Source organism: Pan troglodytes, chromosome 18 (assembly GCF_028858775.2).
Source record: "Pan troglodytes isolate AG18354 chromosome 18, NHGRI_mPanTro3-v2.0_pri, whole genome shotgun sequence".
NCBI lineage: Eukaryota > Metazoa > Chordata > Mammalia > Primates > Hominidae > Pan > Pan troglodytes.
The window spans coordinates 79,216,521-79,240,056 of NC_072416.2; the positions used below are offsets into that span (position 1 = coordinate 79,216,521).

Sequence of the window (23,536 nt, forward strand, 5' to 3'; positions counted from 1 at the left end):
TATATATATATGTATATACACGTTGGCCAGGCTGGACCCGAACTCCTGACCTCAAGCGATCCACCCATCTTGGCGTCCCAAAGTGCTGGGATTACAGGTATGAGCCACTGCACCCGGCCACATGTGATATATCTTATTAGTTTTTGAGACAGTGTCTCACTCTACTGCCCAGGCTGCTATGCAGTGGCGTGATCTCGGCTCACTGCAAACTCCACCTCCAGGGTTCAAGCCATTCTTATGCCTCCGCCGCCCGAGTAGCTGGGATTACAGGCACGCACCACCACGCCCCCTAATTTTTCTATTTTTAGTAGAGGCAGGGTTTTGCCATGTTGGCCAGGCTGGTCTCGAACTCCTGACGTCAAGTGATTCACCCACCTCGGGCTCCCAATGTGCTGGGATTACAGGTGTGAGCCACCGTGCCTGGCCAACAGGTCGTATATTTTTAAAGCACTGAAGTCACTATTCTGTTACAAGATATGTGCTTAACTAGTAAGAACTCTTCAGAGTTAAAGTTCTCTAAATCACTACCATAATGCCAAGTATTCCTCTGACATCCTACTTTCCTGAAATTTAGAGAAGTCAGTCATGAGGATTTCGTTGAATAGCCAAAGAAATTAAAATAGACTCATGAATAGTAATAAGGCCAGTGGTATTTATCCCAAATTCCATATCGGATTTATCTTCAGAGGACATGCAGATTGGAACAAATGAAATCACTAACAGTTCCTTCACATTTAGAGGTTTGGTGATCATGGTTATTCTTGGGCAGATAAAAAGGAAAAAAAAATAAAGGCTTAGTGAACTGTCATAACCCTGTGTGGTGCTGAAAATAAAAAACTATATTATATTTTCAAGCTAGCTCTCCTCAAGTTTCAATAAGTGGTAAAACTAGTTGGGCATGGGGGCTCATGCCTGTCATCCCAGCACTTTGGGAGGCCAAGGCAGGCGGATCACTTGAGTCCAAGAGTTCGAGACCAACCTGGGCAACATGGCAAAACCCGTCTCTTCAAAAAAAAAAAAAAAAAATTAGCTGGGCATGGTGGTGTGTGCCTGTACAGCCAGCTACTAGGGAGGCTATGGTAGGAGGATCACTTAAACCCTGGAGGCTAAGGCTGCAGTGAGCTGTGATGGTATCACTGCGCTCCAGCCTGGGTAACAGGTGAAACTCTGCCTCAAAAAATAAAATAAGTAGAGAAACTTTTTTTTTTATTATTGTTTTGAGATGGACTGTCACTCTGTCACCCAAGCTGGAGTGCAGTGTTGCAATCTCAGCTCACTGCAACCTCTGCCTCCCCGGGTTCAAGCGACTCTCCTGCCTAATCCCAAGTAGCTGGGATTATAGGCATGTGCCACCATGCCTAATTTTTGTATTTTTAGTAGAGACGGGGTTTCGCCATGTTGGCCAGGCTGATCTCGAACTCCTGACCTCAAGTGATCCACCCACCTCAGCCTCCCAAAGTCCTGGGATTACAGGCACGAGCCACCATGCCCAGCCAACTGTTTCATTTTAAAGGATACATGGGGAGGAAGATTTGTAGTTTAAGCTAAATGGGAGAGAAAAGCCACTTTCATATATACATATGAAGCACAGATTGCCAGTTCTTGCTAAGGTGTATCCCACAAAGTATTGGCTGCCTCTTCATATTTACGCCTGTTCAGCCCAAGCAGTGAGTGTGGAAAAGTGAGTATTAAACATCAGAGAATTCTGAATAATGGCAGTAAATGTAAATACACTAATTTAACATCTTCGACTTATCTCGAAAACCTTGCCAAACCAGTAATGCACATTCTCCTGAAGATGGGAAGAGAGAATGCCCACAACTCTTCCTGTCACTGACTGAATGGGCCCTCCTGTTACTCTGAGAGACTTTTCTCAGAGAAAAGCAGACTTCGCAGGGTGCGGTGGCTCACACCTGTAATCCTAGCACTTTGGGAGGCTGAGATGGGTGGATCACTGGAGGTCAGGAGTTCGAGACCAGCCTAGCCAACCTGGTGAAACCCCATCTTTACTAAAAATACAAAAATTGGCTGGGTATGGTGGCAGCCACCTGTAATCCCAGCTACTCGGGAGGCTGAGGCAGGAGAATCACTTGAACCCGGGAGGGGGAGGTTGCAGTGAGCCAAGATCGCGCCACAGCACTCCAGCCTGGGTAACAGAGCAAGACTCCGTCTCAAAAAAAAAAAAAAAAAAAAAAGCAGACTTATGGCTGCTTCTTTGCTTCTTTCTAGAAAGGACCTAGGCAGGTGCCACCATGAGACCCTAGAGGACCAGCGCAAAATGGAGAGCACATATGCCTTCTGGGATGTGGCAAGCTGGGCGTTCCCCCAGCTCCCTTCACACCTGCACCAAGGCACCTGCTTGATCTATAAGTAAAGCTGTCAGAGAAGCTGCAGCAAAGGCGGTGGGCTCCAGATTACTAATTCCCTAAACCAGTGGTTCTCAGCTAGGGTGATTTTGCCCTAAAGGGGCATTTGGGAAAGTCTGGATACATTTTTGGTTGTCATGTCTGGGTATGGTATTGGCATCTAATATGTCAAGGCCAGGGATGCTGCTACACATCCCACAGTGCACATACAGGCCCATCACAAAGAATGATCCAGCCCCAAATAGTGCCCAGGTTGAAAAGCCCTGTCCTAAAGATAGGCCAGGTGATGGGGTGGCTTTCAGCATTGCTGTAAATACAGCACCCACCTGGGCCATTCAATCCTCTAAGAAGTTATGTATATTGTTTAGAATGTACTGGGGCCGGGCATGGTGGCTCACGCTTGTAATCCCAGCACTTTGGGAGGCCAAGGCGGGCGCATCATTTGAGGTCAGGAGTTTGAGACTAGCCTGGCCTACATGGTGAAACCCTGTCTCTACTAAAAATACAAAAATTAGCTGGGCATGGTGGTGCACACCTGTAATCCCACCTACTCGTGAGTCTGAGGCAGGAGAATTGCTTGAACCCGGGAGGCAGAGTTTGTAGTGAGTTGAGATCATGCCAGCCTGGCCCACAGAGGAAGACTCTGTCTCAAAAAAAAAAAAAGTATGTGTTGGTAGAGAAGGTTAAGTGCCCACAGTCTTAGGTTAAAAAAAAACCTAAAATTTCTTTAGGGTTTTTACTATCATCATCTTTTGAAATGTATAAACTGAAGTTCATTTAGGTTGTTGTTGTTGTTGTTGTTGTTGTTTTCACATTAGAAAGGCCAGGATCCAGAGCAAGACTGATCAAAACCTGAAACAGGCTGGGTGTGGTGGCTCACGGCTCTAAGCGCAGCACTTTGGGAGGCCAAGGCGGGCGGATCATGAGGTCAGGAGATCGAGACCATCCTGGCTAACACGGAGAAACCCCCTCTCTAGTAAAAATGCAAAAATTAGCTGGGCATGGTGGCGCACACCTGTAACCCCAGCTACTCAGGAGGCTGAGGCAGAAGAATCACTTGAACCCAGGAGGCGGAGGTTGCAGTGAGCCAAGATTGTGCCATTGCACTCCAGCTTGGACAAGAAGAGCGAAACTCCATCTCAAACAAAACAAAACAAAACAAAACCTGAAACAGAAATAACTGTTCACCATTTTGCGTCTCTATAATAATAATGTTTGCAGGCAAGTTAAATGCATTAAAATGACAGAACTAGTGAAATTTCAGACATTACTCGCTCATTTTATAGGCAAAGGCAGAAATGCTCAGTGGCAAAGCTGGGGTACTAAAAAATATACATCCTGATGGTTCTCAGCTCTTAGGAAAAAGGAAGATGGTTCTTATTTTTACTTATTGCAGTGAACACTGGATTTATCCTGAGACTGTGTCCAAGAAAATATACAGATGCTTTTTGATCTAGGAGATTGAACTTGAAAAGTTTTTTCCTGGAACACCTCCGTATGCACAAATTCAGTACAAGAGTCATGCCTTAAGCTGCACAGTGATGGTGTTTAGACTGGTACAGTGGAAATACAGGCAAAACCAGATGAGGAAAAAGGCCAGGGAATTAAGATGGATTGGACCCAAGCAAGGAGCAACTTAGTTGACAAGTTGCAAAGTTAAGTTCTGAGAACCCAATAAACAGTAAAGACCCATCATCAAATATCCAAATGCCAGCTTGCAGGCCAAAGGACTTCCATACAATTTTAAACAGTCAGTTATTCATTAGAGGGAAATTATCCAGCTTGTTATATTTGATCCACTCAATACATTCAGGAAAAACACAGATCTCTGTTGGAGTTCAACATACATTACCTGGTCATCTTCACCACATCCTGTATCTGAAAATTGTTCCTATCTTAAAGGAAGAAATGACATTCTTGAGCCCTCCTTCCTGCCTTATGTGATATTTTCCACCTAGTACTTCAAACGTCCCCGACCTGTGAAATATAGTTTGAGCCTTCAGAAACCCAGGCTACAAACCTTAATGCTGTCCTGACCAAACCCAACCCTCTGTTGAACAATTTCTCCTTGGGTTAGAAGAGGAAAATGATCCCTGATTCCCATGCATACATGCAGGATTAAAAGAGATAATGTCTGGGAAGAGGACTTGGATTCTTATTTATTTATTTTTTTGAGACAGAGTCTTGTTCTGTTGCCCAGGCTGGAGTGCAATGGCGTGATCTTGGCTCACTGCAACCTCCGGAAACCCAGTCTCCACTAATAATACAAAAATGAGCTGAGTGTGGTGGTGGGCACCTGTAATACAAGCTACTTGGGAGGCTGGGGCATGAGAATCGCTTGAACCCAGGAGGCGGAGGTTACAGTGAGCCAAGATCATGCCACTGCATTCTAGCCTGGGTGACAGAGCGAGACTCTGTCTCAAAAAAAAAAAAAAAAAAAAAACCCCTAGGCAAACAGACAAGACATTACAAAGACCACTATGGAAGCAGGTATTTACAAATATAGTCATATATTCTGTCTACTCCATCGTTTAGGAGACAGGAAATCCAGAGTTCAAGTCCAACCTACCTTAAGCAAATTCAAACTATGTAATTACAAAGCAGCTTAATGATTACTCATATCACAGAACGGTTCATCAGAGCATGTGTCTACACAGCAACATCACTTGGCATTTAAAATATAAATCATTTACAAATGTCATTTAATTTAGATAGAACGGTGGGAATATGAGTTGGGGTAAAATGAGGGTGGAGGAAGGACAGAGGGAGAAAATAACAGCCCCTTTCCAAAAGTGTCTGGGGTTGAGGGTTTCCAAACATTAGATGCAAAGTAATGCCAGAGGAAGCATGTGGGATGATAATCACAGTGATCTTTTTATTTTTTTCCCAAAAAGTAACCTTTTTTTTTTTTTTGAGACGGGGTCTCACTCTGTCGCCCAGGCTGGAGAGCAGTGGCGCAATCTCTGCTCACTGCAAGCTCCGCCTCCTGGGTTCACACCATTCTCCTGCCTCAGCCTCCCGAGTAGCTGGGACTACAGAAGCCCGCCACCACGCCCGGCTAATTTTTTGTATTTTTAGTAGAGACGGGGTTTCACCATGTTAGCCAGGATGGTCTCGATCTCCTGACCTCATGATCCGCCCGCCTCAGCCTCCCAAAGTGCTGGGATTACAGGCGTGAGCCACGGCGCCCGGCCCCAAAAAGTAATTATTCTTTACCTGCTTCCCAGGCTGGATTTTGTAGCACTGTAGCTAAAACTTCCAGACACACAGATTAGTATGAGGGTACAATCTGAGGCTATGGCACCCTGAAAATGCAGGAGACGATAGTGTATATACATGGAAACAATCTGAGGGTGTGACACCCTGGACGCACAGGGTCTCCAATGCCTTGGACGTCCTGGACACAAGCTGGGGTTTTCTTTTCTTTCTTTTGAGGCGGAGTTTCGCTCTTATTGCCCAGGCTGGAGTACAATGGCACGATCTCGGCTCACCACAAACTCTGCCTCCCGGGTTCAAGCGATTCTCCTGCCTCAGCCTCCTGAGTAGCTGGGATTACAGGCATGCGCCACCATGCCCGGCTAATTTTGTATTATTTTAGTAGAGACAGGGTTTCTCCATGTTGGTCAGGCTGGTCTCGAACTCCCAACCTCAGGTGATCCACCTGCCTTGGCCTCCCAAAGTGCTGAGATTAGAGGCGTAAGCCACTGAGCCCGGCCTGGAGTTTTTTATTAAAGCAATTCTTCAGATCTTTGTTGCAACAGCAAATGAGGCAGCACATAGACACCTGCTTCGTTCAAAAAATCAGGAGGCAGTTTGGTCTAAACCAGCCCAGTATACTTAGTTTGAGGCACGGGGATGGGGCAGAAAGGACACCTGCCAGATGGCTCTGGGCTGACGTGGGGCCAGCATGGAGGGAAGGAGGCCCTTTGGATTCCCCACTTTCTGCGTGGCTTCTGCTGGGAGTGGACATGAGGCAGGCAGAGGCTGGGGCTGGCAAGACCAATTGGCATTTTGTGAATGGCTAAGTAGCAGAAGCAGGTAACACATGAATATGGTGTTTTAGAAAATAAATCCCAACAATCCACTGAGGTTCAGTTTTCTTCAGTTGTACTACAAAAAAAAAAAAAAATGGAAGAAAAGAAGAGTCAAGACAGACTGACGGGGAGGAGAGAAAGAGAGAGTGGGGGGTGGGTGGGAAATGAGAGGGAAGAAAGAGAAAGGATGGCTGCATCTCAAACGGTGCTTATTCCCAGGGGTTCTACCGCGACCGCTCAGAGGATCCTGTGGGTAGAGACGGGAATGATAACTCTGCTCACTGTGAGAGACGGCAAGAGAGGTCTTGGGAAAACTTTGGTCTCCAGCATTTGGGGCCTGTTTTCCTGCTTGGCCTTTGGGAGAACATGCTTTCGGGTGATCACAGGAGATCTTGGCTCCTTGGCTTTGAATTTGGATTTGTAGTTTTGCACTCCCCGTTTCTGCAGAAGCTGCAAGGCAGCAAGGTAGCGAACGTTGCTGGGGTCTGGAGGGCACGCCAGGTTTTTCTCAGACAGGAGGGACCAATGCAGGCAGCGCTGCTCCGGATCGGTCAGCAGGGATGTCCGGGCCGCTGGGGAAGGGGAGGATGGCGTGTCGTTGACCATAGGGTGTTTAGCCAGCTCACTGGCTCTTTTTTCACCTTTCCCATCTGCTGTTTTCAAGCCATATGCACAAGCCACACACGCATCCTTTTCCACATCCAGCACCTTCTCTTCTGACTGCAAGAAAGAGTTCTTACTCTTCTTACCCAGAACATCCAAAGCATTTGAAAGTGAAGCCTTCAGGGGAGGCAGAACTAGGACGGCCCTGGAAGTCAGGGGGCCTGGGATGGACAGCCCTCTGTGGGCCCCTCCACTGGGATTCCCAAAGGCCTTGCCCCTATTAGTGCCGGGGATGGCCCAGTCTTTGTTGCACCAAATAAACTCCTTGATTTGCAGACTTTTTTTCTCTGCTCGAAAGTAGGTGGGAAAGCAGATGTCGCTAATCGCCCTGGAAGCAGTGCTGGGGCCCTGGGGGGCTGCCTGAGTCTGGGAGGGGCTGCTCTGATCCTTCTCTGGGCCCCCCTCAGTAGGAGGCTTAGTCTGGAGGCTCCAGTGGGAGAGGTTAACACACACCAAGCAGTCGCTGCAGGCACCTTCCCCTACCCTCGCCTTTTTTGGTATCTTCCTCGGCCAGATGCAGGCAGCTGGAGAAGTCCTTCCCCACCCTTGGACCTGCAAATAAAGCGGCATGTTACTCCTCCAGCTGAGGGGCCCAAACTGTCCTTGCTCCAATTTTGGCCACATTCCCATTTTGGCAGTCTTATGTGAAACAATATTCTTATTTTTATTTATTTTTTTACAACCCCTTCCCCCACTAATAATTTTCTTAAAATTCATTCGCTTAAAAAAACAAAATCCTTCAAAGTTGCAAAGCATGAAAAAGTGTAATACCTACTTTCACCGCTATAAAGCAGTAACAGTATTTGTAATAGTATTTGTTAATCCTAAATACTAGCAAGAGCATTTGTTAATACTAAAACACTAAGCAATAGTATTTGTAAATGGCCACTTTGATGTGCTGACTATATTTCTTTTCAAATGCACATTTAAATTTGAAGCCATTAAAATAAAATGAAAACCGTTCATACTTGTCCCACCAACAAAGATTTTGGGCACCGCCAGTCTCTGCTTCCCATACCTGGGGAACACTGTTGCTTGGAGAGGCTGGAGGGAGACCGAGGAGCAGAGGCAGGTCCTGGAATGCAGAGGAGCCCTGCGTACCCAGGGATACCTACTCCCCATCCACGCCCAGAGTCCTCTGGCTGATCTTGCCACAGAGATCACCATTAAAAAAGGGTTGCCAGTAAAAATATAGGACCACATTTTGGACATACTTATACTGATAAATTAGGTATTTATCTGGTAATCCTATGTTTAATCACTGGATTAGACCAAGTTTTCTCATAGTTTTATGCTTTTTTTTTTTTTTTAGTTTTCTTATAGTTTTAAATATAGGATTCTATTGTTGATTCTAAGAATTGTTTAAGAGTAAGCCTGCAGACCAGGCGCAGTGGCTCAGGCCTGTAATCCCAGCACTTTGGGAGGCTGAGGTGGGCAGATCACCTAAGGTCAAGAGTTTGACACCAGCCTGGCCAATATGGTGAAACTCCGTCTCTACTAAAAATACAAAAATTAGCTGGGCATGGTGGGCACCTATAATCCCAGCTACTCAGGAGGCTGAGGCAGGAGAATCGCTTGAACTCAGGAGGCAGAGGTTGCAGTGAGCCAAGATCGCGCCACTGCACTCCAGCCTGGGCGACAGAGAGAGACTCCATCTCAAGGGAAAAAAAAAAAAAAAAAAAAAACCCACAGAGTTCTGAGTAGAGCCATTAGGAAAGAAGCCTCAGTTCTCTCAGGGAGTTCAGCACAGCTGCTAAGGAGCTCAGGGTTCTAGAGTCCAGGAGACCTGGATTCAAGCCCTGCCTTGGCCACTTATTGGCTGGGTGATCTCGAGCATGTTACTTTATCTTCCAAGTGACTCAGTATACTCATCCACAAAGCGAGGCTGGGAAGAAAACTTGCCCCATATGGCTATTGAGAGGTTAGATGAATTAATGTATCCAAAGTACTTAGTACTGTGCTGTCCACATACTAAGTGGCCATAAATACCCACAGTAGGTGCTGCTCTTATCATCAGTAATATTTTACCTCAATTCCAGGGTTTCTACATGTCATTGATTCCACATTTTTTGGTAATATTAACTATTTTTGGAAAAAAGAGGCTTGCACCAAAACACTGATGTGCGAGAGACAGAAAAGCTGTGACTCAGAAAGATACTCACTGCCTCTTCCCATCCAGTTCCAATAATAAACTCTTTGGCTTTTTCATCTTGTTCAAGCGTAATGTCACTGACATCGAGAAGACAATAAACATGATTTTTTTCACTTTTTCCATCTGGACAAGTATAGGTTGGTTCTGTTTCTTCTGTGAACTGAATTTCATTATTTTCAGCATTTTCTAAGTCAGTCTCATTTTTCTGACAGAGATCCATTACTGTGATGCTTGCTTAAAGTTTTTAACATCTTCTTGCTGTTTAAAAACATGAATGGAACTTTGTTTTTAATATTAATTTTTTTTTAAAAAAAGCAATTCAATACTCAGGTGAAATATTTTCAAGACACATTCAGGAATATGGCCGGCCATGGTGGCTCATGCCTGTAATTCCAGGAATTACTTTGAGAGGCCAGGTCAGGCGGATCACTTGAGGTCAGGAGTTTGTGACAAGTCTGGCCAACATGGTGAAAGCCAGTCTCTACTAAAAATAAGGCGGGCACCTGTAAGCCCAGCTACTCAGGAGGCTGAGGCAGTAGAATCACTTGAACCCAGGAGGCAGAGGTTTCAGTGAGCTGAGATTGGCCACTGCACTCCAGCCTGGGTTAGAGAGTGAGATTACATCTCAAAAAAAAAAAGAAAAGAAAGAAAGAAACATTCAGGAATAGACTGAGAACAAATATTACGAAACTATCCACTGCCAACCACTGGCACTATGAAAGATAAGGCAGCCAGGAGTGATGGCTCACACTTGTATTCTCAGCACTTTGGGATGCTGAGGCTGATGGATCACCTGAGGTCAGGAGTTCCAGGCCAGCCTGGCCAACATGGCGAAACCCCATCTCTACCAAAAATACAAAATTAGCTGGGTGTGGTGCTGCGTACCTGTAATCCCAGCTACTTGGGAGGCTGAGGCAGGAGAATCACTTGAATCCGGGAGGTGGAGGTTGCAGTGAGCCAAGATCACGCTATTGCACTCCAGCCTGAGCAACAGAGCAAGACTCTGTCTTAAAAAAAAAAAAAAAAAAAAAGAAGATATGAAGAGACATAGGGAGAAGATGGCCATCTACAAGCCAAAGACAGCAGCCTGGAACAGAGCCTCCTCTCACAACCCTCAGAAGGAACAAACCCTGCCAACACTTTGATTTTGGACTTTGAGAATCCAGACCTATGAGGTAATACATTTCTGTTGTTTAAGCCACTCAGTCTGTCGTACACTGTCATGACGCCCCTAGCAAAGTAAAACAGTAGGTGATGGTGATAACCCTATCTACCATTAATGGATGTTTTTCTGGAAAATGCACTTGGCATTTACAATCTAGACAAAGGGTCTGCAAAGTTGTAATCCTGATCAGAGCCAAAGAGCTGAACAGTTCCAGTCCTATTTACCGGCTGTGTCCCTTGAGTGATGACTTACTTTTCTGGGTCTGTTTGCTCATCTATAAAAAGGGCAAAAGCGGCTGCATGCGATGGCTCATGCCTGTAATCCCAGTACTTTGGGATGCCGAGCTGGGTGGATCATTTGAGGTTAGGTGTTTGAGACCAGCCTGACCAACATGGTGAAACCCTATCTCTACTAAAAATACAAAAAAGTTAGCCAGGTGTGGTGGTGCACACCTGTAGTCCCGGCTACTCAGGAGGCTGTGGCAGGAGAATTGCTTGAACTTGGGAGGCAGAGGTTGCAGTGAGCCAAGATCGTGCCACTGCACTCCAGCCTGGGCAACAGAGTAAGAATCCGTCTCAAAAAAAAAAAAAAAAAAAAAAAAAAAGCAAAAGCATGATACCTTCCTACAGATAGGGGTTCCTCCTGTGGACCCCACAGGCTGCAGAAATTAACTAGAATACCTGAGCAGTGACCACCAAAGCTCTGGCTTGAGTGCTGATAAGCACCCAGTGTCTTCTCAAGAAGTTCCTTGCTTGTGATAAGACAGGAGCCACAGGGGACACCCACTCCTTGCTTTCTCTCAGCCAGATGCGACCCATGCCAGAAAACTAGTTTTTTTCATTTTTTGTTTAGGAAGAGATCGGTACTTCTTATGACAAATCTGTTGAATTACCAATTTGGCTTTTTCACATAGGCTTAGTTTTTTTATTTTGTCTTGTTTTGTTTTTGAGACAGAGTCTCACTCTGTTGCCCATGCTGGAGTGCAGTGGTGCGATCTTAGCTCACTGACAAAATTTACTGGAGTAAATTTTGTAAAATTTTAAGTTGGAAGTTGTACCTCCGCCTCCCAGGTTCAAGCAATTCTCCTGCCTCAGCCTCCTGAGTAGCTGGGATTACGGGCGTGAGTCACCGTGCCTGGCCAACACTACATTTTTATAAGCACTTTACTTATGTAATGAGGGTTCATAAGGAACTGTATTGATTCCTTGTGACTCAAAACTAAGAATCATCCCTGAGTCAATTAACACAGTATTATTAATCAGAAGGTCAGATTACTGCATACCAGATCACCAGATGCACCTTCGGAACACTGGTGTACTTCAGGCAGGATCAACACGCTCCGCTACTAAAAGAGAATATTGGTGGTCTTTTCCTAATTAAAAAGAAATTCAGTTAGTGGATAGGAAAGTTGTATTTTAAGTTTCCCTTCTCTAAACATACTATCAAGTTGTTGTCTGTCTCGCTCCGTCACCCAGGCTGGAGTGCAGTGGTGTGATCTCAACTCACTGCAACCTCTGTCTCCCGGGTTCAAGCAATTCTCCTGCCTCAACCTCCCAGGTAGCTAAGACTACAGGCGCCTGCCACCACGCCTGGCTAATTTTTTTGTAACTGTCAAGTTTTATTACCCATTCTTGTCTTCCAGCTCACGTTAGCAGATGACACACAGAAATGGCCAAGAATCAATAGAAGATCAAAGAAAAGAGTGGATATGTGATTCCTTGCAATTTGTATGCAGTTTTACTTTTATGTTGGAATGCAGACATCTATATTCATATAATATTTTCTGGTAGTAAAATTATGCCTGACTTACACATTTGACGTAAACCAAGAGCTCATGCCATCCCATTTCTTGGCTTCCATTGAACTTTACAACCTGATTCAGTTTGAGAATCACCAGGATAAAGCATACATCAAAGTCCATACAAACGTTTTCCACCACATCAAGAAAACACAAAGATCACAGTGAAGATGTTGCCATGGAGACGCATTTGCAGATGCAACTCTAAAATTGGATTTAGAGTACAAAGCGGGAAAGCTCAAAGATGTAGGCCAGAAGGTATTAAACTCTATTACACAAGCTATTAAAGTGATTAGAACCAACATGTACAAAAGAATTAGTTGACTCTGATCCAAGCCCCCAAAGTGCATGTTTGGATAAACAAGAATAAACCCAAAGAAAAATTGATCAAAGAACTTAAGATATTTGGAAATGAAAGAAAGATGGTGAATGAGAGCCTAAAAAATATAGCCTATGGAAATTTACCATAATCCAGAAAATACCTTTTCTAGTAGCATTTAAAGACAGATACAAAAAGGAAATGATCAGCCAAAGAAATGTAAAGTGGTTTATTTTCTTTTACCAATAATATGATTTGATTCAAAATAATGTGAGGTTGAGGTTAGGGAGGGAATAATGAAACCAAAGTGCCCTTAAGTTCTGTTTGTTGTAGATGGGTATGAGGACATGGGGATTAATTGTACTATTATATTTTTATGTAAGCATGAAATTTCCCGTAATAAAACTTTTAAAGCCATGATGTTATCGGAGAGCTCCAAGAAATGAAATGTGGAATAATGATAGAAGCCAGGGTACGATGAATTTTGACCTTAAGCAAACTGAAATAAATGTTGTTTTTTGTTTGTTTGTTTTGGTTTGTTTGTTTTTTTGTTTTGAGACACTCGCTCTGTTGCCCAGGTTGGAGTACAATGGTGTGATCTCGGCTCACTGCAACCTCCGTCTCCTGGGTTCAAGCGATTCTCCTGCCTCAGCCTCCCGAGTAGCTGGGATTTCACAGGCGTGCGCCACCATGCAGGGCTAATTTTTGTATTTTTAGTAGAAACGGAGTTTTACCATGTTGGCCAGGCTGGTCTTGAACTCCTGACCTCAGGTGATCCATCCATCTCAGCCTCCCAAAGAAATAAATGTATCAATGAACAGATAACATGGTTTGTGTAATTTTAAGTTGCAGTAAAGACCTTGAACAGGGACTTATTGAAAGAAAAAAACACACAGATCTACAAAAAAGATATAACATCAGATAACAAGTTTTATAAAAGTGATTTAGAGGAACTCCAGAAATATTTGTCCAATTATTCCTAAGTCACAGTACACAAGGCCTTCTCATTGAATTTATTGAATGGCCAAAGGAACAGGTGTAAATGCAGAAAAGAATAGACATTACTATTTGGATCTGTGACACTATATTGAGATCATGTAATTTGTTAATGAACTGAGAAGTACAAGACTATCAAATGCTCCTTTGTTATACGTCTGGCAGAGTTAATGTAGCTTTAACACCCTAACCAATCTATAATTTAGAGTACGAAGTGTCTTGCTCCTGAAATGAACAAAGACAACCATTAAGCTACCACAGTCAACAGTAGAGGCATACCAGTCGAATACAGCAAAAGGACATGTTTTCTGTTGTGTGTTGTATAAAAGTTAAAATTGGGAAAGAGGGGGAGAAATCAGTGTAAACTGAGAACAATGAACGTATCTCCTATTTACAAATAAGTAACACTGCCCAAAGAAAAACCTATGTGGAAAGAGACCACTCGACCAAGAACATAAAGAAATTTCCAAAGGCCTGGTAGCTGAAAAGAAGTGAAGGGATAGCAGAAGAAATGACCATGCCATGCCATATGGTACAGAAAGGGCCTTTGTATTTCTTTGTTGTTTTTTTTTTTTTTTTTTTTTTTTTGAGATGGGGTCTCACTATATTGACCAGGCTGGTCTCAAACTCCTGGCCTCAAGTGATCCTCTCATTTTGGCTTCCCAAAGTGCTGGGATTACAGGCATGTGCCCAGCCTTTCTTTGTAATATATATATATATTTTTTAGACCAAGTCTCGCTCTGTCACCCACGCTGGAGTGCAGTGCCATGATTCCACCTCACTGCAACCTCCGCCTCCTTGGTTCAAGTGATTCTTGTGCCTCAGCCTCCCAAGTAGCTGGGATTCCAGGCGCATGCCACCATGCCCGGCTAATTTTTTTTGTATTTTTAGTAGAGACGGGGTTTCACCATGTTGGCCAAGCTGGTCATGAACTCCTGACCTCAGGTGATCACCCGCCTCGGCCTCCCAAAGTGCTGGGATTATAAACATAAGCCACCGTGCCTGGCCCTTCATATTGTTTTGATAAAGAAGGTAATAACGTGGCTACTTTATTTTAATGAAAATGAGGTTCGAAATGGACTTATAAAAAAAATAGAATTCTGATTTTGTGTTTGCTTATTTTTGGTTTATGTCTTTTTTGCCCCAGATAGCACTCAAGCTGCCAGGCTCTTTTTAAAGAAGGCTGCAGTGGGTACACTTGAGTTAGGAGGAGTACTGTCCATCAGTCTCGACTACCTAGCATTAGTCAAGACAGGCAAGGATAGGCTGCAGTAACAAGCAGCCCTATTTCTTTTCCAGTGGTTAAAAAAACACAGGCTTCTTTCTAACTCATGCTGCAGGTTCATTGTATGATGTCTGGGACTCTGTTCCACATTGTCCTCACTCCTGAACATGAACTGACAGAGGCTGCCTGCGTCGTTGGAAACCACAGCCAACTGTGATGCAGAGTGTGATGGCAAACATAGCTCTTAGATGGTTCTTTCTGGAAGTCACTCATTTGACTTCAGTTCACATGTCATTAGCCTGGAGCAAATCACAGACATTGCGTCACTTTAAGGAGAAGCGGGGCTAATACTTCCTTCTATATCTCCAGGAAGAGTAAGAAGCCAGATTTTGGTGACTGATCATACTGTTTTGGTACCACATTAATCTGGTATCATTAGAGGTGAAATACAAAGAAAATAACCCATATCTACTGTGAATGTCACTACCTAAAATGTGGACATTTATCATCATTGAAAATAGAATCCGGACTCCTTGGACCATTTCCTGGGAATGGGAAGTCCTAGATTTTAGGAAGATAAGACTGGACTTAAAACATTATAATGTTGTTCTTAAAACCTTTTTCACCAGGCGTGGTGGCTCACGCCTGTAATCCCAGCACTTTGGGAGGCCAAGGCGGGTGGATCACGAGGTCAGGAGTTCAATACCAACCTGGCCAAGACGGTGAAACCCCATCTCTACTAAAAATACAAAAAAATTTAGCAGGGCATGGTGGTGGCCGCCTGCAATCCCAGCTATTCAGGAGACTGAGGCAGAGAATTGCTTGAACCCAAGAGGCGGAGCTTGCAGTGAGCCGAGATCACGCCACTGCACTCCAGTCTAGGCGACAGAGTGAGACTCCATCTCAAAAAAAAAAAAAAAACCTTTTTCCAATTTTTGGATTCTAAAGTTTATATGAAAACACAAAGTCCCAAAAATAGATTGAAAGGTTAAAGAAGAAGTTGTAAGAGTGCACTGATGAATACTGGATTATATAAATAGGAATCTAGAGCAGGATTCTTTACATTGACAAGCCACTTTTAGAATTTTTTGGGAAAGGCAAAGGAACTAGAATAGCTGAAACATTTTGAAAAGGAAGAATTAAGAGGAGGAATCACACCACCCAGTTTTAAGAATTACCATAAAGCTATAGTAATCAAAACAGTATGGTATTAGTGAATGAAGAGACACATAGGTCAATGCGCCAGAATAAGGAATACAGAAATACACCCCCCCCCAACATGGCCAATAGGTTTTTTTAAACAAAGGCACACAAATAATTAAATACAGAAAGGACTGTCTTTTCAACTAATGGTGTTGCAACAATTAACCGTCTATATGCAAAAACACTTTACAATGGATCATAGATATAAATATAAATCTTAAAACTGGGCAGCTTTTATTTGGGGGTTTCCTGTCTTTTATTTTCACTTATTTATTTATTTTTGAGATGCAGTTTTGCTCTTGTTGCCCATGCTGGAGTGCAATGGCGTGGTCTCGGCTCACTGCAACCTCCGCCTCCGAGGTTCAAGCCATTCTCCTACCTCAGCCTCCCGAGTAGCTTTATGATCTTAGAAGTCACTCTATAGTTTCACTTCTATATAATAACTTATAGTCATGTATAGTTTCACTGCTGGACTCAACTGGTTTATCAGCCATTGGGGTCAGCCCACATTCAAGAGGAAGGGGCACAGACTCTTCTTCTGTATGGGAGAATTATCAAATAATTTTCATGTCTTGAACCACCACGCCATGCTTTTCCGACTCCAGAGTCCATGTGTACTTCTTTTCAGTATATGGTGTGGACATACTTGTTCCTGGGAATCCAGTGCCAATCAGACAGCGGCGATATGGTGAGTTATATTTGTTCTGACTTCGTGAGACTCTGTCCAGCCCCACTAAGAATGAAAAGAACATTCCTACCTGGTTCCTGATATGATTGCTCCTTACTAGAGATCAGTGTATTCAGAATGCCAAAGCTCCACTCCCAGTGTCATGGGGAAGCTCCAAGTGGCCCAGTCAAACGTGGCAGGTTATCACTAACCAATAAGAGCGACCAACTATCTGTGATCAAGGCTAAAAAATGCCAGAGAAGAAAATCTAATCGCTGCAGGGGAAGAGAAGTCACTATATTGGAAATGAACACTTCCAAGACAAAGAAACCCTGGTTTCAATTAAGGTACAAATTCTAGGAAAAGAAAAGTTAGTGCAGGCTGCTGCAGTGGCTCACGCCTGTAATCTCAGCACTTTGGGAGGTTGAGGCAGGAGGATCACTTGAGCTCAAGAATTTGACAACAGCCAGGGCAACACAGAGATACCCCATCTCTAGAAAATTTTTTTTAATGGCCAGGCGTGGTGGTGTGTGCCTGTGGTCAGAGCTACTAGGGAGGCTGAGGTGGGGGATCGCGTGGGCCCTGGAGGGAGATCTTGTCTCTAAATCAATAAATAAGTAAATAACCCCAAAAATAAAAAAAAAATTAAAAAGTCAATGCATAACGTAACTGGTACATATACTGAGTCTCTAAGAGAATAACTCATTAGTGGTACCATCTTATAAATGAGAAAAAAAATGCAGGAAGGTGAGGAACGTTCCGGGATCACTGTGAGAGACAGCTACTGCTGCCCAAAGAGCCACTGTCTTTGCCTACTTTGCAGCCTCTGTTGCAGTTGGGTTAGAGACTTGTGACTAGCCTGGTCAACAGACTGTGAGTGGAACTAATGTGTGTCACTTCCTGGGTGAGGCAGTGTAACGTCCTCCTTCAGTTCTCTCTTCTCCTCCCACAATGACCCTGGGGGTCACATGTTGAGTTAGCGGCACCACAGAATGGAAGAAGCCTAGATTTTGACTCACAGCTTTGAGAAATGTCCCCATAAACCCTCATCAGACTATGCATGGATGAGAAAAAACTTAAGGACTCCAGCCATGAGATCTGAGGAACTGCTTGTTGCTACACCAGTCTGTCCTATACAGGTAAGTACAGTTACTGAGATTGTGTCAGAGCTGAGATTACAAGGCCAGGTGGGACTCTGACTCTGAGGGGTTGTTCGTGTAATGATTATACCTGATGCAAAAAAAAAAAAGAATAAAAAAGAAAAAAGAAACTAGCTATAACATACTTTTTATTATTAATTTTTTTGAGATGGAGTTTCACTCTTGTTACCCAGGCTGGAGTGAAATGGTGCGATCTTAGCTCACTGCAACTTCTGCCTCTGGGTTCAAGCGATTCTCCTGCCTCACCCTCCTAAGTAGCTGGGATTATAGGCATGCGCCATCATGCCAGGCTAATTTTGTATTTTTAGTAGAGATGGAGTTTCTTCATGTTGGTCAGGCTGGTTTCAAATTCCCGACCTCAGGTGATCTGCCAGTCTCAGCCTCCCAAAGTGCTCGGATTATAGGCGTGAGCCACCGTGTCCATCCTAGTTTTTATTTTTTTATTTTTATTTTTATGTTTTTGAGACAGAGTCTCACTCTCTTGCCCAGGCTGGAGTGCAATTGCATGATCTCGGCTCACTGCAACCTCTGACTCCCAGGTTCAAGCAATTCTCAAGCCTCAGTCTCCTGAGTAGCTGGGATTACAGGCGTGCGCCACCATGCCTGGCTAATTTTTGTATTTTTTTGTAGAAACAGGGTTTTGGCCTGTTGGCCAGGCTGGTCTCCAACTCCTGATGTCAAGTGATCCGTCCGCCTCAGCCTCCCAAAGTGCCCGGCCAATTATAACATACTTTAAAAAATAACTGGATGAAGAGTTACATACTAAAGGGAACTAGCTATTTAGTCCTCTAAATTATAGCTACCGTATAGGAAGTCACATGATGCTAGCAGAAAAGGACTAGTTTCAGGTAAAAAAGGAAAATACAGTTGCTGTTTCATAATAGGAAAATATAAAACATAAAGTATTTTACCACTATAGAAGGGAACAGATGTCTGTAGTTATTACACTGTGTAAAGCCAGATTGGTATGTACCATAAATTCAGGATAAAGTGCCTATTAGAGATTGAAAGTCTCAGGAACACAAGCTCCATGTCTTTGGAAGACTAAAAATATGCTTAATTCAAAGATACAACTCTGATTAGAGGCAGAATTAATAGCATATAAGGTTAATTTATGGTCATGGAGAGAAAAATGGGTAAAAATACCTGCTGCAATAAGCTCTTCTAGAATGTTCCTGAAAGATAACATGGTAGGCAGAATTCTACAAATTCTCTCCCCTCAAGATTTCCCACCCTAATCCCTAGGTGAATAGGATGAAATATAACATCCACAAATACGTTATATTATGTGGTAAAAGGGACTTTGCAGATGTAATTATGGTTATTAACCAGTTGACCTGAAGATACGATATTATTTTAGATAATCTGGTGGCCCTAATCAAATGACGTAGTCTTCTAAAACAAACTTGTCTTAGCTAGCAGCAGCAGAAGTCAGAGATACAAAGCACAAGAGGAATTCAATGCATTGTTGCTGGCTTTGATGAAGTGGGGGTCACATCCCAAGGAATGTGGATGGCATTTAGGAGCTGAGAAAAGACCCTGGTTTACAATGAGGAATTAAACAGGGATCTCAGTTCTACAACTTCAAGAAACTGAATTCAGCCAACAGTCTGAATGATCTTGGAAGTGGGTTCTTCCAATAAGAGTCCAGACTGGATGACTTAGGAGATCTTAAACAGAGAACAAAGCAACAACAGAAAACTAATACAATAATAATTCAGCTTAAATACTTCTGCTTAAGTACTTTCAATGACTGAGTGCTCATAACTTTACAGGAATTTTTTTTCTTTCCATTGGAAGCTCTAAAGATTTGAATGATCTCAAATTAAGTCATCCGCAAGCCTGCAAATTTTGTTCCTCAGTTCTTGGTATTCTTCTCAAACACAAATCTGAAAACATCTGAAGACAGCTATCATTTTGTCAGATACAAATCTCAAGTTCCTCATCATCTTAAGAATGCGACATTACCTGTCTCTTAAAATGTGGTGCCTGGAACTGAAAGCAATACCTCAAAAGTGGTCTGACTAGAAGTGTCTACTTTGAAATCTGACTCCTTTTGATCTGAAATCTACATCTATTAATTACACAAAGTTGCTATATTTTTTAAAAAGTATAACTCAATCTTTTTTCTTTTTTTTTAGACAGAGTCTCGCTCTGTTGCCAGGCTGGAGTGCAGCGGTATGATCTCAGCTCCCTGCAACCTCTGCCTCTTGGGTTCATGAGATTCTCCTGCCTCAGCCTCCTGAGTAGCTGGGACTACAGATGCGCGCCATCATGCCCAGCTAATTTTTGTATTTTTAGTAGAGACAGGGTTTCACCATGTTGGCTAGGATGGTCTCGATCTCTTGACCTCGTGATCCGCCCGCCTCAGCCTCCCAAAGTGTTGGGATTACAGGCACGAGCCACCACACCCAACCCTATAACTCAATCTTGATTAACACTGAACTTGAGGTGAACTACAACTTCCAGATTTTTTTTTTCACATGAGTGGCTAAAAATTCCTGTCTTCTTTACTCTGTAACCATGCTGTTGATTTTCTTTTCTTTTTTTCTTTTTCTTTATTCTTTTTGTTTTACTTAGATGTAGACTCCAAATGCATCAGATCCTTGTAAAATTTCCCCTTTTGTTTTTGGACCATTTATTAAACCTGATTAGATAGTTCACAACCTAACTCTGACTTCCCACAGTTTGACCATTCCTTCTTGCTTGATGACTCCATTAATTTGATGAGGATGCCTTCTGTATCTCCATCTACATCACGGATAAAGACGTTGAGAAGGATGGGTAAAGGATAATGCCCTCTGGGTATCCCTTTCACTTGGACATTTGCTAATAATTCAACTAGCTGCAAATTCACCTTCATCTTACTCCCTATACAATGACCTGGCCTATGTTTCTAAATCTTTTCTACAGGATTCCAGATCCATCCATTTAGATAGTCTTTTTTTTTTTAGAGGAACCTACCAAGAGTTATAGAAGTTGATGTCTCTCTCTCTCTCTCTCTCTTTTTTTTAAACACCTATTGCCTAGATCAGGGATAAAGAATACATTCTGGCCAAGCACGGTAGCTTACACCAATAATCCCAGCACTTTTGGAGGCCGAGGCCGGTGGATCACTTGATGTCAGGAGTTCAAGACCAGGCTGGCCAATATGATGAAACCCCATCTTTACTGAAAATACAAAAATTAGCCAGGCATGGTGGCTCACGCCTGTAGTCCCAGCTACTTGGAAGGCAGAGGCAGGAGAATCGCTTGAACCCGAGAGGCAGAGGTTGCAGTAAGCCGAGATTGCACCACTACACTCCAGCTTGGGTAACAGGGTGAGACTGTCTCAAAACAAAACAAAAAAAATTCTGAATTGTCAACTCCAAACTAGTGGCTACCTAGAGTGTTGTATTGAGAAGGATCTTATGACCTGACTATAGCAGGAAAAATTTCTGGGGTTGATTAATTATGTCTGCCAGAAAATAGAGTGTGCCACATGTTTGCCAGTCTGTCTATACAGTCAGATTACAAATATCTTACCGTAGCTTCCTATACCTGGTTGACAGATTCCTAATCCATTAAGGGCAGGGGAATGTTGACGGACCAGGAGAAACCAAGGCCCAGGGTATTAAGTCAAACGCAAGCTGTTTATGTCAAAAGCAGATAGATGGTAATCTCTCAAAACTCCTTATCACCTTGCCCCAACTTCTCATTGGCTCTCCACTGTGCCACACACCCTCATCTCCCTACAAGCTATAGGTTTAAAGGAATCTTAAATTCCAACCAGGGAAAGATGAGTTTCTGGCAGCCTCATTTGGAGTCTGAATGAACGTTCCTGTGGGTCGGGTCCTTAACAACCTATGCTGAATGAAGGAATAATCATTAGAAATATTGTTAGCCATGGCAGAAGTTAAGTTTCTTAATACAGGACCAATCTTCACTTACATGAACCAGTTAAATAGGTCCTGAAGACTGACCTGGGCATCCTGATCATTTGTGACACAGTTTCTACAGGAAAATGAGTTGGGAGTCGCATTTAGAAACACACTGGAAGGAGCTGAACCTTTGTCTGAAAGTTAAGCACCCGCGCCACCCAACTTGCACAATTTGTTCATATTTCCAAGAGTATAAATTTTATCCTCCTTGTTAATTATATGTGCCTTCTGCTTATTATATGCCTACAGGTCACAGGAACCTCAAGTATTTCACAGAATGATGCCAAGGAGCGCAGTTTCTACACCATCCCTCCCGATCAGACTACATCTATTCCAATCTCAGTCTCAAACTCTTCCCATTTTTCAACTCACATTAATGAATTCACTAAGTACCTAGCACTGAGAATAAAAAGTTAAAGCAGCATCCGTCTTCTCTGCTCTCACACAGCTTACAGTCCACAGCAAAGCTTAAGTCATCAAACACACGCGCTCCACCTGCCACCCCTAAAGCCCAGGAGCATCACGCTCGGCTCCACCTCTTCATCTAGCCCCGCCCCTTCCTGCCGGCCACACCCCTTTCCCTATCAGGCTCCTCCCTTTATGCCATAAGTCTTTTTTCCTCATCTAGCTCTTCCCCTTCCTCCGCCAGTTCCTACCGTGCCACAAAGACGCCTGCCCTTCTTTCAAACTATCCCATTCAGAAAAGCGTTCTGGATTGTCCCTTCGAATTCCTCCCCGTCCTCCGTCTACCCGCCCTTAAAGGGTTCCGCTCCCAACGGATCCTCCCCAGACCCCGCCCGCTCTGGGGAAGCCCCGGCACATAGTGCCTCTGCCTTTCGCTCCCCACGTCAGAGGGTCGCTTCCTTTCGAACGAGGCAGGGACTCTCGCTCTGTCGCCTTTGGAGTGGTTCCGGGCCTTGCCCCAGGGGTGGAGAAATGGCCGCTCACACCTACCTGTTGGGCCGAGCGTATGGAAGGCCCCGAGACAGCTAGTCCCGGCCTACTGGCAATGGCTACTCAGGTCGCTGCCGGCCGGGCCGTTGCCTTGGGTTACGACCACGCTGGGGGCGGGACCGTGGAGGAAGTGACGTAGCCCAACAAAGCCTAGCACTGGCGGGGCGGTTCGTGGCATCTCCTATCCGCTCCGGGCGCTGCCGCCGGAAGGGCCAGCGACGGAGGGTCTCAGATGGCGGGGCTGGAGGCCCACCTGGGCTCTCGGGCTGGCGAGTCCCGTTGGGGAGCCCTTGTGCCTGCTAGGATATTTAGCAGATGCCAGGCGGCCAGAAACGTCCTCACTTTTCTCCCTCGGCCCTCTGGGGAACCGCCGTGAGCGTTTCCCACGGACACAAACTTAACAGGCCCAGAACGTCCAGGGAGGACGCGTTGTGAACCTCAAAGAGCCCACTTACGTGACCGACAGCACCAGGCCGACGGGCACTCGCTGAACTGCTGGCCCGGAGCAGCACAGCTCTTAAGTGGGCAGTGGCATCTTTTATACAAATAAAGTAAGGTGGCCCCACGTCCCTAAAACAACAGCTTGCTGAAGAGAGATCGCAAAGCATCCCCCACTCCAGCTCGGGTCTGACTCCAAAGCCCTTCTGCTTTAGAAAGTGTGACTATTTCTGCTGTAGAAAACCGGTATCTAGGCCGGGCGCGGTGGCTCACGCCTGTAATCCCAGCACTTGGGAGGCCGAGGTGGGTGTATCACCTGAGATCAGGAGTTCGAAACTAGCCTGGACAACATGGCGAAACCGTGTCTCTACTAAAAATACAAAAATTCGCCGGGTGTGGTGGCGGGCGCCTGTAATCTCAGCTATTTGGGAAACTGAGGCAGGAGACTGGCTCGAACCCGGGTGGCGAAGGTTGCA

The 23,536-nt window shown here is 44.3% G+C and overlaps 1 protein-coding gene across 18 annotated transcripts in view; it reads right to left on the minus strand.

Annotated features, from left to right (window-relative positions):
- Positions 1-23,035, minus strand: part of C16H16orf46 (chromosome 16 C16orf46 homolog) — a 31,778-nt gene extending 8,743 nt beyond the window's left edge. The window contains exons 1-6 of one of the 18 annotated variants that reach the window (XM_063797854.1): positions 22,623-22,740; positions 11,663-11,752; positions 10,101-10,218; positions 9,226-9,473; positions 6,683-7,615; positions 3,382-3,504 (exon numbers count right to left, since the gene is read on the minus strand). In XM_063797854.1, coding sequence (XP_063653924.1) covers positions 3,394-3,504; positions 6,683-7,615; positions 9,226-9,435 — 1,254 coding nt within the window. In that variant the 5' untranslated portion in view covers positions 9,436-9,473; positions 10,101-10,218; positions 11,663-11,752; positions 22,623-22,740 and the 3' untranslated portion in view covers positions 3,382-3,393. Of the gene's footprint in view, positions 1-3,381; positions 3,505-5,216; positions 7,616-9,225; positions 9,474-10,100; positions 10,223-11,662; positions 11,753-22,061; positions 22,197-22,324; positions 22,516-22,622 lie in introns of those variants that run through there. The other 17 variants (XR_010152645.1, XR_010152644.1, XM_063797855.1 and 14 more) reach the window with 17 other exon arrangements.
- Positions 23,036-23,536: the final 501 nt, after the last annotated feature.